Genomic DNA, 14830 nt, shown 5'->3' with positions numbered 1-14830 from the left:
TAGTGCAGCCTCAAGCTCAGCTCGGGAAGCTCGACCTACAGACGATTAGCTCCAAAGATAAGAGAGATGCATCCCACACGGCACATACACCTTCACGGACATGTGGCTATAGCACAGGACGATCCACAGTTCAATTATTTTCTTCGCTCGAGCCAAAGAACGATTCAAACTCGAAAGTTGGGGGGGCAAATGATGGGAGGCAAAATAGATCGTCCTACTTCGGCATGAAGTCACTCAATTCCAGCTGAGCAGACCTCAAAGCCAGGCCAACCTCAGTCTGCCAAAAGCTGAGCCGACCTCAGCCAGAGGCCAGGTAGACCTCGGCCCTGCCAAGAACCAGACAGACCTCGGCCCCGCCAAAGGCCGAGTCGATCTTAAGGGAAAGGCCAGGCCGACCTCATCCTACCAAAGGCCAAGCCGACCTCAAAGGGGAGGCTAGGGGGACCTCAGCCCGCTAAAGGTCGAGCCGACCTCAAAGGGGAGGCTAGAGGGACCTCAGCCCGCTAAAGGCCGAACTGACCTCAAAGGGGAGGCTAGGGGGACCTCAGCCCGCTAAAGGCCGAACCGACCTCGGCTCTGTCAACCTTTATCCCATCGAAGATTCCGCGGATCCCATGCCTAAGCCGCTGAGCGGTCAGATCGTGCCACATGGCAGACTTAGAGGCTCCCTCAGCAGATCCTTCTGGATCACGGTGTTAAAGGCCGGTCATTATGACAGCCGCCTCGGAGGGCAGGGCATTGATGACTGGCTCCTTGCATACCACCTGGTAACGTCTCGGAGTGAGTGCGCACACAACGCATTTAAGGACTCCCTCGACCACTTCCGTTTAGAATGACATGGCAGACCCTTAGAATAGATCCGGAAAGATATCTCCTGAATTCTCCGCCTGCAGGATGGATCTCCATGCTATACACCGCCTCTAATTAATAACCAGCTTATCACGAATCGACTCGGAATTTTAGGTAACGGTCAAGACCCTTACCCTATAAAAAGAGGGTAATGAAAGACCTTCGGTAGACCATTATAAGCTATTTTAAGCTACAAGAGGCCATCCAAGGCACTCAGATACTTCTCCAAAAGCCCGGCTAACTTAGCCATCGGAGAGCCTTCGCCGAAATTCCCGGCCAAGGCTTTGTGCAGATACCCCGGAGTGTAGGAGGTGGCCCTCTTTCTTCGTCCCGGCCGGTGTCTCCTCGGCTTCTTCCGGCGTAGTCACCCTCAGGCCAGATTTCAACTACAACATTAAGGATCACTTAAATATTCCTTAGTCCTATAGAACGAAAGAGAGGAAAATGAAAATAAAGTGCATGCAGAAACATTTAAATTGAGTCATTGAAGGGGCAAATTTAACATAATAATATACTTAAATCTGAATGTTAATTGTGTTTAGTCCTGGATTTAATCCCTTATAGTGATCTAATCCAATCATGACCATTTATTTCATAAAACCAGATGATACACCATATGGAATTCACCATATCAACATGAGACAAGACCGGTTCCAGCCCCATATATTGCCCCATCGTCCCCGAACATAAGAGCTTGGAAGATTAAATGCACAATATACCTTGTCTTGATTCTTGGTTGCCATGGAAGGTGCGTTCTCCTCCTCTTTATTCATTGTTTTAGAGTATGATCTCTAACCTTTTGATCTAGAAAGTACGAAATAAAATTGATCTAAAGTTTGGAACTCAGTCATCTAAAAGCATGATCTTTAGCCTTTTGGTCTAGAAAATATAAATTGAATTGATTTAATCATAAAAACTTATTGGTCATCTTATCATGGTCGAGTTAAGATTAAGTTATCAGCCCAATCTAACCCAAAGCAAGCCGGCCCAGTTGCGGCCAACCTTGTTCCCTTTTGGATGACCCATGAGCCGGCAATTTTCCCAGACGGATGCTTCGCCAAGAAGTTCCCGCCGATTCAACAGCCCTTTGCTAAAAATAGAACGGCCTTTGCGTCATTTGTCCCATCCTACGTGGGAACTCCCCGAGCCCTTTCGCTGCCACTTCTCTCGTCTCCGCTCTCGCTCTTTTTTTCGCTCGTCCCCTTTCCCCTCTCCCTCTTCGCTCCGATCGATCTCATCGCGATGCCTCGCAGGCGCCGAGACCCTAGAAATGGTGCGTCCCCTTATACAAACAGAGCCCTTTTTTTCTCGATTTTGATTCTTGATTCTTGATTCCTTGTTTTGATGCCTTCCAGGGGGGAAGCGGCGAATGAAGGCCCCAGACTTCTCCGATCATGAATCCTTCTCCACTTCGGATTCTGATTTCGTCATCGATTTGGACGACGAGGAGTTCGAAGACGAGGAGGAAGCAGAACCGTTGCCGCCGCCGCCGCCGCCGGCGGCGGCGGCGGTTGGAGAAATTGGTGGTGTTGGAAGCGATCGACGAAGGAAGGGAAAGTCCTCTAGTAGGAAGAGCAGGGTTAGGAAGGACAAGGGGAAATCCCCTTTGATTTGGGAGATGTGGGAGAAGGACAATGAGAAGTGGGTGGACGATTCCGTGGCGGAAGAATTCGATCTTGAGCGGCCGTTGGCAGAGACGGCGGAGCCGTCCGCGGACATCGTCCTTCCCCTCCTTAGGTTCCAGAAGGAGTGGCTTGCCTGGGCTTTGAAGCAGGAGGAGTCTGAGTTCAGAGGGGGGGTTCTTGCCGATGAGATGGGTATGGGCAAGACCATCCAGGCCATTTCCCTCGTCCTCACTGCCCGCTCTCTCAGCACGCGTATTGTCGGTGGGGCCACAAGTTCTGATATGGGCTCTTGCTCGATCTCTCCGCTCCCGAGGACCAAATGCACCCTTGTCATCTGCCCTGTGGTTGCGGTGATCCAATGGGTGGGGGAGATCGAGAGGTACACAAAGAAAGGGACCGCCAGGGTGCTGGTCTATCATGGGGCAAAAAGATCCAACACTGATTATGATTTCAACAACTATGATTTCGTACTGACAACCTACTCGACGATTGAGTCTGACTATAGGAAACATATGATGCCGCCGAAGTTGAAGTGCCAATATTGCGATAAGTCATTCTACCCTCACAAGATGAAGGTTCACTTGAAGTACTACTGTGGGCCTTATGCTCAGAAGACAGAAAAACAATCAAAGCAAGTGAGCAAGAAGAAGAAGTATTCATCTGTGGATGATGAAAAAGGTAAAGGGAAGAAGAAGGGAGGTCATAATAGAGAGAAGCAAGAGGAATTTCTGTCTAGCTCAGAAGATGAGAAGGGTAAAAGGAAGAACAAGAGAGATTCGAAGACTAGGAAGCAAGAGAAGCCATCTGAAAATACATTAGGCTCATCCGAAGGAAAATCAGTTCTGCATTCTTGGAAGTGGCAACGTATTATTTTGGATGAGGTAATTGGTTGTGCAAGCTTGATATATAGTGGTGATGAATCTGATAAATTCATAAGTTTTCAGTTTGGCTGAACTTTTCATTCCAATTTAGGCTGAAAAAGTTTGACAAGTGAAAACAAAAGAGAAAATTATAATTTATTAATAAGTGTGTAAATGTTATGCTGTAATTGGGATTTTGGGAGAGGATGAATCTTAAAAGTTTGGCAATACCCATGGAGCTTTTATATGCTAGGTATGGGCATATGAAAAAGAAACCAGATCTCCACTTTGGGCTTGCAGATTTCATTCTGCTGCAAGAAAATCCCTCAGTGACGGGGCTGCAAAGAAACTGGAGAAAGTTGGGTGAAAGAAGACACACGGACACACAAAGAGAGAGAGAGAGAGAGAGAGAGAGAGAGAGATAAATGTATGTACGTATATATTTCTATATATGATATGTTGATAGATAGATAGATAGATAGATAGATAGAGAGAGAGAGAGAGAGAGAGAGAGGTGGATATAGGACTATATGCGATCACATACGGATTGCATTTTAGTATATCTATACCCATCTCCATATTTATCCAGCAGATGTGAATATGGATATGGATATTCAAATATGCTAAAAGTAGTATTCATAATTTTTCTAGATGGATATGGTTACAAATTTGGAAATTATTATATCCACATTTGTTGTCAGATATTCAGATGTTAATTTGGATACAAATTGGATTTTGGAGCAAATATTAATAAGGACAGCTTTAGATTGTAAAATCTAGGCCGATAGATGTTTTTAGATAAGAATGACTATGACAAGTACCTGGAGAATTCATATAATTAATTAGACATCTTTTAGTCATCATAAATGTATGCTCATCCATGCCAATGTTATGCAAGCCCATATGAACACTTTGAACAAAGAGGATTTATTTGTTTTAATAATATGTTGATCATGCATTTATTTGAATGTGAAAAATATCTTAATGTCCAGATATCTGAAGCCGAACCCAGGAAAACCTTAATATCCAAACATCCAAATATGAATCTCTCTTTTTATTTTTAGGGGGGGGGGGGGGGGGGGGGGGGGAGGGGATCTATTTTTCTGTCCGAATCCAACATGATCTGGGTTGAAATTCGGAAGCAGTCAGTTTTTTTTTGGAGCCACTTGCAGCCCTTTGTGGAGAGGAGGGGAACAAATGAAACGACAAACTGAGTATTACATTAACAGGTCACTTTCTTTTTTGTTAAAGTGCTACTATATTTCCCCGAACCTTCTTGGGAAAGGTGTAAAAGCAAGTTTTTGGTGCGATATATGGGGGTTTGGTTTTCAGTTTTGGGCCAGGATGCCAAATTTGGCATTGAATGTTCGAGAAGAAAACCACGAGTTGCAGCCATGTTGTGAGGTTTTAGGGGATACAAAAAATTTTCATTTTGTTCCTATAGGGTTACCTTTTTTGAATTGGGATATGACTGAATTGCCTCTAGAAGTGGCTGTTGATGCAGTGACCATCAATCACAAATAGGAACCATGTCAGAGTGCTTAACTATATAGGAGAGGAATGAAGAAGGTCCAATTACCATTCTTTAACAGCAGACAAAATATCACTAAATTCGCCATCTTTTTGTTAATACTGCTAGAAGATAAGGCTTTGAATTGGCTTTGATATATTAATTTTCTGCGGTCACCTTGGAGATGTTATTTGCTAACTTGCTGTTTGATTAAATGACTAGTTTTGATTCTGAACCTTGTAACAGGTATTTTATTTTGTGTTCAATGATTTCTTTTCTCATGCAAACCAATTTATTAATTACTAACAGAGACGCTTTATATTGTTGAGCAGGCTCATTTCATAAAAGACAGACGCTGCAATACTGCAAAAGCTGTTTTTGCTTTAGAATCTCTATATAAGTGGGCATTAAGTGGCACTCCTCTACAAAATCGAGTTGGAGAACTTTACTCGCTGGTTTGTGCTCATTTCTATTTCAAAGATAATTGCTATTTTTATTCTTAGGCTGATACAATGGCATGTCTTATACAGGTTCGCTTTTTGCAAATTCATCCTTATTCATATTATTTCTGCAGGGATTGTAATTGTAAGATTCTTGATTATCGGTGAGTATTCAAACATTAGATTATTTGATTGTTGAGAATAACTTTCCATCACTATGTTTATGGTGATCCCTGCTATCTTTATGATCAACATGAATGTTTTGTGTTTGAAGGGGTGATGAAACATCTGTCTGTATATCTTCATTTTTTTTTCTTTAACACTATTGAGTGCTTTTCTTTTTCAAGTGCTATCTCATGAGTTACCTTCGCGAGCGGAAATATTTCCTTTCCAAGTGCTAGCTCATGAATTACCTTCGCTAGAAGAAATATTAAGTAGAAAAAAGCGAGAAAAATGCTGAAAATTGTGTGAAACTTGTGATGGTGAGTTTATGGGTAGCTTTCTGCATGGAGCTTAGAGTGGCAAGTTCTAATCATGTGTACTTTAAGTTAATGTTTAGTAATCATGTCTTATTATTTGCGGAGAGCTTTGGTTGTACCTAAAATGGGATATGATGTGATAAATCCTCAGATAAGACCATCTCCTGTTTGAGTACTGGGAATGGAATAATTTAATCACCTGATCAGAAAGGACAAGTGCATGATGACTGAACTATATGACTCAGGAGTTTTTTTTTTCAGGAGCATAGAGTTAGTGCAGTGCCTAAGGATAGTTTATGCTTTTTTTTGTGAGTTTTTGGTATATCTGAATTGATTTTTAGGGCCTACTTTTCTGTTGCTTTTGGACCCCTATCAAAATTAGGATTGGTGCCTGTCTGATATGAGATTTAGGTACTGTCCTGAAAGGTTAGGGTTAGGGTGTAGAACAACATAATGCGGATGAATTGCCTTGGTGTAAGGTCTGCAGTTCTGTGTGGATCATCATATTTTTGGTCAAATATCCACCCACAGGGAGATGGTTCAGTGAAAGAGTAAAATCTGAATTTTCATTTACGAATAACTGGCCACCATGGAGCACCTTGACAGGTGCTGATTTCTGACTATATAAATACTACTTGAAAACCTTCTGATGGTAGAGAATTATTAGTTTTGCGGATTCTGGCACAGGTCATGTAAGCTAGCTAGCAGGGTGTATGAGAAACTCATCAAAATAAATCAATTTAATGGTGGAGATTCACAAATATGTCTCTGATGCCTTCATCCTAGAGTCATGGTTTCCACACCATGAATTCTAAAGCAATTAAAGGAGTGAATGCTATTCCTGTTACAGCATGTAACAGAACATATAGAGTTAAGACACCACATTGTCATGCTGGCAAAAAATAAACATGTATATAACCACGGGCACATTCTGCTATGCATAGTCCATGATGAACCTACAAGAGGTGCCTACAAAAGGAATAAAGAGTGCACGAATTTCATATCTGGTGTGACACAGACAAGGTCATAGGCTGCTGCACTTTCCTTAACACAGTTCATTGATATACTTTCACTTGTCTGCTTCATTATTGCTGATCTTTTCTTAATATGTCAAATATTATTTCTGTTTACATTTTTGTGAATTTATATTCTTTATACTTTATTTACCAAGTCAGTTCTCAACTTTTGAGCATTCTTTGCATTTACTGGTGTTGCAGTTCAAGCACATGCACTGAGTGTCCTCATTCTTCCACAAGGCACTTTTGCTGGTGGAACAAAGTGAGTCTTGTTATCCAATAATTATTGATGCTTCTACTTTCATTATAATTGTCATTTATTAATCTTAGTTCAAAATAATTTTTAGCCCTCTGATGGATTGTTATTTCTTACCAGAATATAACCAAGCCCATACAAAATTTATCGACATTTGATGAGGGCAGAAGAGCCATGATTTTGCTTAGGGACAGAGTTCTGAAAAACATAGTGCTAAGGCGTACAAAGAAAGGCAGAGCTGCGGATCTTGCACTTCCACCAAGACTTGTTAAGTGCCATTAAAACTTTTGCCCATCTATGAGGAAAATACAATATCTAGTTCTCTTTCTCTTGCAAGTAGTGTCATTTATCTGATATATGAGAAACTTTTGTGTGTCTTTTGGATTTTTTTGCTTTTGTAGGTTACCTTGAGGAGAGATACTCTGGATAGAAATGAACAGGAGTTCTATGAAGCATTATATACTCAAAGCTGTGTACAGTTTGATACGTGGGTTACTTCAATCCCTTCTGTTTTGTTACATCATTCTTCAAGCATGCCATTTTGTGCAGTTGTAGCTTTCGATAGAGTCCATTATCTGCTTGATGTTATACAGAATGAGGTTGGAGGTACAATGCACTGTGAGCAAAGGTTGCCACTTGTGGATCAGTGCTAGATCAATGCACTAATCACCTTATTTGCTGCTGCAACTGCATCATTAATGCAATCTTAATGGGAGATTAGTAATAAGGAAGAGGATGGAGTGGATGTTCTTATCTGTTTAGATGATATCACATGCATCTCTATATAAGACCGATATAGAAGTTTGACATATGTGGCGTTTTTTGATGATAAAAATTAAAAACCAGCTGAAATAGGCTTGTCATGTCTTAGATTATTACTATTTGCTGTCATAATTATTATTTGCTTCTGATTCACAAGAATTTACCAACTGATCTTTCGTTAGAATTATAACATAACAACATGTTTGTTTTATATAAAGAGGGTTGCAGAAATGCATCCGTAAGTAGAATATACAATGGAAAACTTATATTTATGTGGAAGTCGACCTCTCACAAAAGTTTGATTGAGGCATCTGTGTTGGAGAAGTGGCAACACAAACACATTCACACATCTGTATGTCTGCACTTATGTACGTTTGTGTTGAGATATAAATGAATACTTTTTTCATGTCTTGTAATGTGAAAAAATATAAGGCCAAATTAGCATTTTTAGCTGCAATTCTAAGATAGCCAAAGCTTTTGAGGAAAAAACTATTCTGAGGGAGCACGAGTCAGGAAGTAAGATGTTGGTAAACTTTGGAAGTGCTCTTGAAGTAATTAATGTCAGTTTGCTAAGAAAATCTTGACGAAATAATTACATAAATGTAGACAAGGCTGGGGAGGGAACTGATGTTGTGGTCGGTCATGGAATTTTTTAATAGCCAAATATGAGATTGACAAAAAAAAGGTAGTTTTGCCAAAGGGCAAGATTATTGTTAGATGAAGATTTGTGCAACTGAGGGTGTCGGAAGGTGACAAATTTCCTGCTCCTCCAGGTTCTGTTAGCAAGTAGGAGACATGAAATTGGAGAAAGGGCAAGGCAATGGATTTTCCTGATTAATGCAGATATCTAATCATGAAGCATTCTGTGGGTTGTGGATATTGGAGGGATGTTGTGGAACATTTGGGTGTCTAAAATGAGACTCAAATGCACATCAGCGCATGATAGGTGTCTTCAACAGGGGCAATCTACAAATGGGAAAATAGATCATGGTAATAGGTCACGAAATCTGAGGGAAGATTTTGTCTGCAGGATCAAGTTGAGGTGAGGGATTTACTGTTTAAACATCTGAAGATGGCCCAAAGTTGTTTAAATCCATTGTCAATGAATTAACAAGTAGTGTGTGTGTACTCCAATTCTGTCTCTATGTGTGAATATGCACATTGTATGTCCTTTTTATGATAATTAAACTTGTTGATTTGTTGCAGACCTTTATCCACTCAGTAAATTATGCATGCTATTTCAGAATATCCATTTTTGTTGGTGGATGCAAGGATCAACTGTTAATGACTAAACTAGGTAAATGCTAAAAGTTTTATAAGTAATTACTATATTTTGGACCTTAACAGCCTATTTTTAATCTCCAATGTATTAGAATATAGATGTTAGTGTTAATCTGCACATGCACATGGGTAACATTGCAGCAACAACTTACTGACGATGCTAGACTGATAAGTGTATACTTTTCGAGACTCAGATGAGTCAGAATTGTAACTAGCACATTCAAGAAAGGATTTCTTGGGGCTTCAACATTTTCTTTGTCTTGATTTCAACTTCTGTATGGGAATTACTCTGTCAGTTTCTACTTGTTTCATAATGTTTCCGATCAAAGGCTGACCAAGTTGACCCTCCTAATTGATTTTATAATGAAAGTTGCTTTTTTTAATAGATAGTAACTTTTAGCCTATCAGATTTCATATTTTCATCGTGCCTTTATTCTCTTTCCTTTTTTTCCCTCTTTTCAAGACATGAGTGAAGTTCCTAAGGTTGGCCACTGTTTTTCCAGATATGTTTCAGCTGGAACTCTGATGAACAATTATGCACACATTTTTGATCTCCTTACACGATTGCGGCAGGTATGGTACAAAACTTTGATTCATTGCTGGGTGTTGCAAGCACTGCTTCCTACTTTTAAGCAGTCATGCTTTATGCATATGAGTTCATGATTTATGTAATATCATAGGAAACTCTTACTTCATGTTCAGATAAAATGGTATGTCATTAATGATACCCTCGAGCAAGGTTTGTCGTACCATATCAGTACTGAACCGGTACATTATACCATACCATACCGATATTGTCGAATCTTAGTTACCGTACCACGTATTGACACTGTAGTAGGATGGTACTGGTACGAGATCTAGTAACCAGTACGGAGATAGCAAACCTTGCCTTTGAGAATGAACTTTAATTAACAATAATGTAGTGACAAGAAGTAGGCCTATCTATCATCTTATTCATACGTCAATATTCATCTGAACCTTAATTGGAAGCCTTGTCCTACATATAGGTGTTTGGTTTATGGATCTAGGTATCCTATATATGACTTTGGAACAAAGTCGGAGGAATTGGTACCGGGCACCGTACCGGTTTTTCGGCGGGACGACTTGGTACGGGCCGTGCCGGGCCTGAACCGAGAGAGGGACCGTGGAAGAAAGGAAAAGAGAGAGAGAGAGCGGGGGAGGGAGGGTCGGAGGAGTGCCGGCGGAGGCCGGCGTCCTGCCCTCTCTCTCTCCCTCCCTCCCCCGCTAGCTCTCTCTTTCCTTCTTCTTCTTCTCCGGCTCTGGCAACGAGTTTCGTTTCCGTTACCGGAACTGTACGGGTGAGCCATCAGTATGGCTCGAGACGGCCGGAACCACTCAGTTCGGGACGGTTTCGCCGACTCTGCTTTGGAGACATCTTATCGTAGTGCTAGATTTCTGGCTAAGGTTACTATGGGCAAAACTGTGGTGTTGAAATCTAGAATTCTTGTTTGGTGGTCGGGAAACCTACCTTCAAAGATTGTTGCATTATGTACGAAATTTCTTGTGGGTGCATGTATTTGGGTTCTCCATGGCTATTTTTTATTTCAATTTTTTTTTTTTATTTGCCCGATCTACTGACTCTTAACTTCTTCCATATGTTATATCAATTTTATCTGACGATGCCAGGCAGTTGACCATCCATACCTGGTGATATATTCTAAAACTACTGAAATGCCTGATGGAAGCAAAGATGATACTGTGAAAGACAATTGTGGTATTTGTCATGATCCAGCAGAAGATCTGGTGGTGAGTATCCCCCTCCGCTATTTAAATTGTTAGTGGAACATGACTTCTTCAAGGTATATGGCATTATTACACTGTCAACACATTATTCTCAACTTCTGTGGTTTACTTATCTTTCTTCTTCAGGTTACCTCTTGCGAGCATGTATTTTGTAAGGCATGTTTGATTGATTACTCTTCAGCTCTGGGGAATGTATCATGTCCAACATGTTCTAAACCCCTTACTGTTGACTTAACAACAAAGAACTCTGCCGAAAAGTTGTCTCGAACAGCCATCAAGGGTTATAAGCACTCGGGAATATTAAACAGACTTAATGATATTGGAGACTTTAAGTCAAGTACAAAAATTGATGCCCTGGTATGATACTCTGGTATTCACCGCTCGTCATCATGAGTTTTTACCTATGTTTTTTTTATCTCTTGATAAAAGAAAATGTTTTGAGAACCACTACATCCATTGATGAAGAATGTTCCCCACCCCAAAAACAAAGCAAGTATAACCTGTGTAGATAGGCAAATAATGCAGTATATTTATTGTCCAGAAAAATTTAGATTTGAAGGTTTGTGCTGAATAGACATCAAAATTCTTTCACATAGTTGCTCTATTATAACTCGATGATGAAGATATGTTGCATTTGTTTTGGACATCTCTCTGCAAAATCGGATTTCCTTTTTAGTTTGGTATATGTTCTGTACTATGATTGCAAGCATTTTTCCCCACTTCATCTGGGTTGTTCGGATTTGAAATGATCAAGATTTAACCAATATATTTGTGGCCATTTATTTTTTTGGGGTCTTATATGGCTGTTATGAATATGATCAGACTTGCACCTTCAACATAAACCATTGGTGTCCCAGAAATCTGGTTCATCATTTGTTCTTTGGCTACACTAGAAAAGGATGCCAAATGAACACTTAATTCTTATAGTTGCATGCTTGAATTTTTTTGCCACAATGATAAATCTTGACCCATCTTAATGTTAGCGTGCTGCTAAATGTATAGTTAAGGTAACTAGATAGGTGATAATCTTGCTTTATGATAGTTAAGAGTCCTTCTCTAGGCAAATGAACTTAAATTACATAACCAACAAAATAAGGACCAAGGTTTGCGGACTGGGCAATACCGTACCATACCGTGCTGGTACCGAACCAGTATGCAATCTTGTACATAGCAACACTCGGTACATCTTGTCGTCTCGTATCGTACCGCATATCGACACTGTAATAGGATGGTACTGATATGGGGTCCAGTACTAACATGATGAGCCTTGATAAGGATTACCAACTACTGTTAACATAGGAGGTAGCCCAATTGTTGTGTGCCTAGTTTCGATGAGCAAGTATGAAAGGACCTGGGGGTCCTTTTTTTGGGCCCTGCATAGGGGTTGGGGGGGGGGGATATTATTTTGAGGTTAGAGGTTAAGTTATTGAAGGATAGCTGTTAAAGTAAATCTGGCATTAATATTAATTCTTTGTAATTCTCCATTTTACACTTGTTAAGTATGTGCTTCTTGACCCTTAGTGAAGTTTTTTGAATCCTTCTTCATGCTAAGTTTCTTGATTGCTAGACCATCTCAACATCATGGTCTTATCATGAGGACTCTCAAATATTAACTAGTTTAGATCACTCTCTTACAAGGCTCATCAGTCATCATTGAGGAGCTTTAAGGCTCACCATGGATCACCAGGCTGCTCATCGAGGACGTGAGGATATGAGATTTTAGACAAACATGCTTGAATTCACATGCACCCACACACCCACATACATACAGATACACGCTGCATTCGTGTAAACTTAAGTAGAAGCAATAAACTCCAAACCAGGTATTGCAGGAGACAAGAATTCTTTCTTTTTCTTTCTTCTGCATGTCACTAGTAACCATAATTGTTCTCACAAATCTGGATCCTTCAGATGGTTAAGATAGTGAATTATCAGGCTTGAATCTTCTTGGCTGATTGTTCCAGATCTTTCACTGGGTTTGGTGGTTCCTGGTCCAGCCATCCCATTTGATCAAGCCTTATTCTAAGTGTGTGAAGAGCGAATATGATTGCTTCCAATTGTGCAGTAGTTGACGCATTTAAAGTAGTACTCTGTGAACTGGTATACTTGCATATTGCTAGTCATGGATGTTGGATCATAGGTAATGCATTTCATAGTGACCATGGTTCATTTTGGTAGGGATGAGAGGTAAAGATGAAAGAAGTATCCTTATCAAGAGTTACTTGTTGGAACGAGAGAGGATACTAGATTATTGAGGAGAAGATGTAGGAAAGGCGAGATTTTGGAAGGGCTACATCACAAACTCATCTTTTTGCACTTTATTAAATTACTATTCAGGAAATTTCTCTTAAACTGTCTCAACTGACAGGGGTATGGGACACTGAAATCTGGATTTGGATCAGTGATCAATGTTTAATCATCACTAAAGAAGTTGTTGGAGAATTTCTTGCTGCCTGATCTTAATGTTTGCAGGGTATTTTTAAACATCTTCGCTTGTTATTATGTACATCCTGTGGCAAGTATCTGACTTATTCTGTGCCCAGATGGAAGAGATAAGAGACATGGTTGAAAATGATGGTTCTGCAAAAGGAATCGTTTTCAGCCAGTTTACATCATTTTTGGATTTGATTGGTTTCTCCCTCCAAAGGGTAAGTTAATCTTTCTGTTAACTTGGTTCTGGTAGCTTTTGTTAGCTCGGACTAACATGTTGTTTGGCAGTCTGGCATTAAGTGTGTTCAGTTGGTGGGAAGCATGAGTATTCCTGAGAGAGAGAAAGCTATAAAGTCATTCACCGATGATGTGGATTGCAAGATTTTTCTCATGAGCTTGAAAGCTGGAGGGGTGGCCCTCAATCTCACTGTGGCATCATATGTGAGCAATCTCCTTTCACTATCTGTTGCTTTCCTTTTTGAGAGTATGGAAGTCTCCTTTCAAATTTCAATAGATTCTTCTAGATAATTCACTACAGATTTCATTGAGGCAATCCTTACAAAAAAAAAAAACATCATTATCTGGTGTTGTGAAACAATCCTGTAATGATTATTTTTCTGAGAAGGTGAGGAATGGAATCTGCGAAGGTTATTTGCAACTATCTTGTTTCCTTTATAATGTTATGCATCCTGGCACTTGCTGTGCTTCGGGTATAATAAACATCTTGGCATTTTTTTTGTAGAGTTCCTCTTATTTTATGGTGCTGAAATTGGTTTTCACACTGAGTTTATAGGTTTTCTTGATGGATCCGTGGTGGAACCCAGCAGTGGAGCGCCAGGCTCAAGATCGAATTCACCGAATCGGGCAATATAAGCCCATCAGGTGCCCCATTTCAACTTTTCTGACATCATGTTCTAATAATGGTCTCTTATAATAACACTTTGGCCCCTCATAGTTCTTTTGGACGTTTTTCAGAACTGTGAGATTTGTGATTGAGGACACCATCGAGGAACGGATACTGAAGTTGCAAGAGAAGAAGGAGCTAGTGTTTGAAGGGTAAGATTTGTTTGTTCTTGACTAATAATCAAAGTGGCACCTCTTAGGTTCTGATTGATATTTTGTGCTGATCTGTACATCCCAATGTAAAATGTAGGACCATAGGTAACTCTTCTGCTGCTATGGGAAAGCTAACAGAAGCAGACTTGCGGCTTTTATTCCACATTTGATCATTATTGTTAGGGATGACAATAACTCTTCTAATTAATTTCTGGATGGTATTTTGTATATCAAGCTTGTCTCTGCTCAGAATGTTTTGGAAAAGATTGAGCAGTCTCACTTTTTGTAGCCGTACAGAAAACATCATATATGTGAAGGCAATGAGATTCTCTGACGAAAGTAGAATGTTATTTTTTTCTTGAGGACAACATTGCTAGTGATAAATCATGGAGTAGATTTGTAAGATGGCTTTAGTGAATCCTATGCCTGTATGGAGCCAGTTCGTATAATTATGAAACTGATATAAGTTGGATAAAGCAGCTATGTTCAATACAATTTAGTA

General features: G+C 40.1%; 1 protein-coding gene across 5 annotated transcripts; it reads left to right on the top strand.

The window, feature by feature from the left end:
• The first annotated feature begins 1956 nt into the window (after positions 1–1956).
• Positions 1957–14823, top strand: LOC103717783 (DNA repair protein RAD16). Of its 5 annotated transcripts, XM_039126016.1 has the most exons (15): positions 1960–2122; positions 2205–3355; positions 5177–5299; positions 5375–5448; positions 6981–7041; positions 7156–7302; positions 7437–7522; positions 9582–9651; positions 10726–10845; positions 10969–11199; positions 13386–13490; positions 13561–13713; positions 14066–14154; positions 14248–14328; positions 14426–14823. In XM_039126016.1, the coding sequence occupies exons 1-15, from the start codon at positions 2092–2094 to the stop codon at positions 14496–14498; spliced, it is 2595 nt and encodes an 864-aa protein (XP_038981944.1). In that variant the 5' UTR covers positions 1960–2091; the 3' UTR covers positions 14499–14823. The 5 variants fall into 5 exon arrangements, 1 of the variants encoding a protein (XP_038981944.1); XR_005511742.1 differs by lacking the exon at positions 14426–14823 and having other exon boundaries at positions 1957–2122; positions 13211–13490; positions 14248–14326; XR_005511744.1 differs by lacking the exon at positions 14426–14823 and having other exon boundaries at positions 1957–2122; positions 13021–13490; positions 14248–14326.
• The last annotated feature ends 7 nt before the right edge of the window (positions 14824–14830 follow it).

The sequence above is a fragment of the Phoenix dactylifera genome, chromosome 4 (assembly GCF_009389715.1).
Source record: "Phoenix dactylifera cultivar Barhee BC4 chromosome 4, palm_55x_up_171113_PBpolish2nd_filt_p, whole genome shotgun sequence".
Classification (NCBI taxonomy): domain Eukaryota; kingdom Viridiplantae; phylum Streptophyta; class Magnoliopsida; order Arecales; family Arecaceae; genus Phoenix; species Phoenix dactylifera.
The sequence above is the reverse complement of the archived record's forward strand: the minus strand, read 5'-3'. Positions and strand labels throughout refer to the sequence as shown.

Excerpts from the sequence above, each read along its gene's own strand:
- LOC103717783 (XM_039126016.1), top strand. The coding sequence starts at position 2,092 with ATGCCTCGCAGGCGCCGAGACCCTAGAAATG. Across the intron at positions 5,300-5,374 it reads TTGGAGAACTTTACTCGCTG|GTTCGCTTTTTGCAAATTCA; the intron begins GTTTGTGCTCAT and ends TGTCTTATACAG. Across the intron at positions 7,303-7,436 it reads TTGCACTTCCACCAAGACTT|GTTACCTTGAGGAGAGATAC; the intron begins GTTAAGTGCCAT and ends TTGCTTTTGTAG.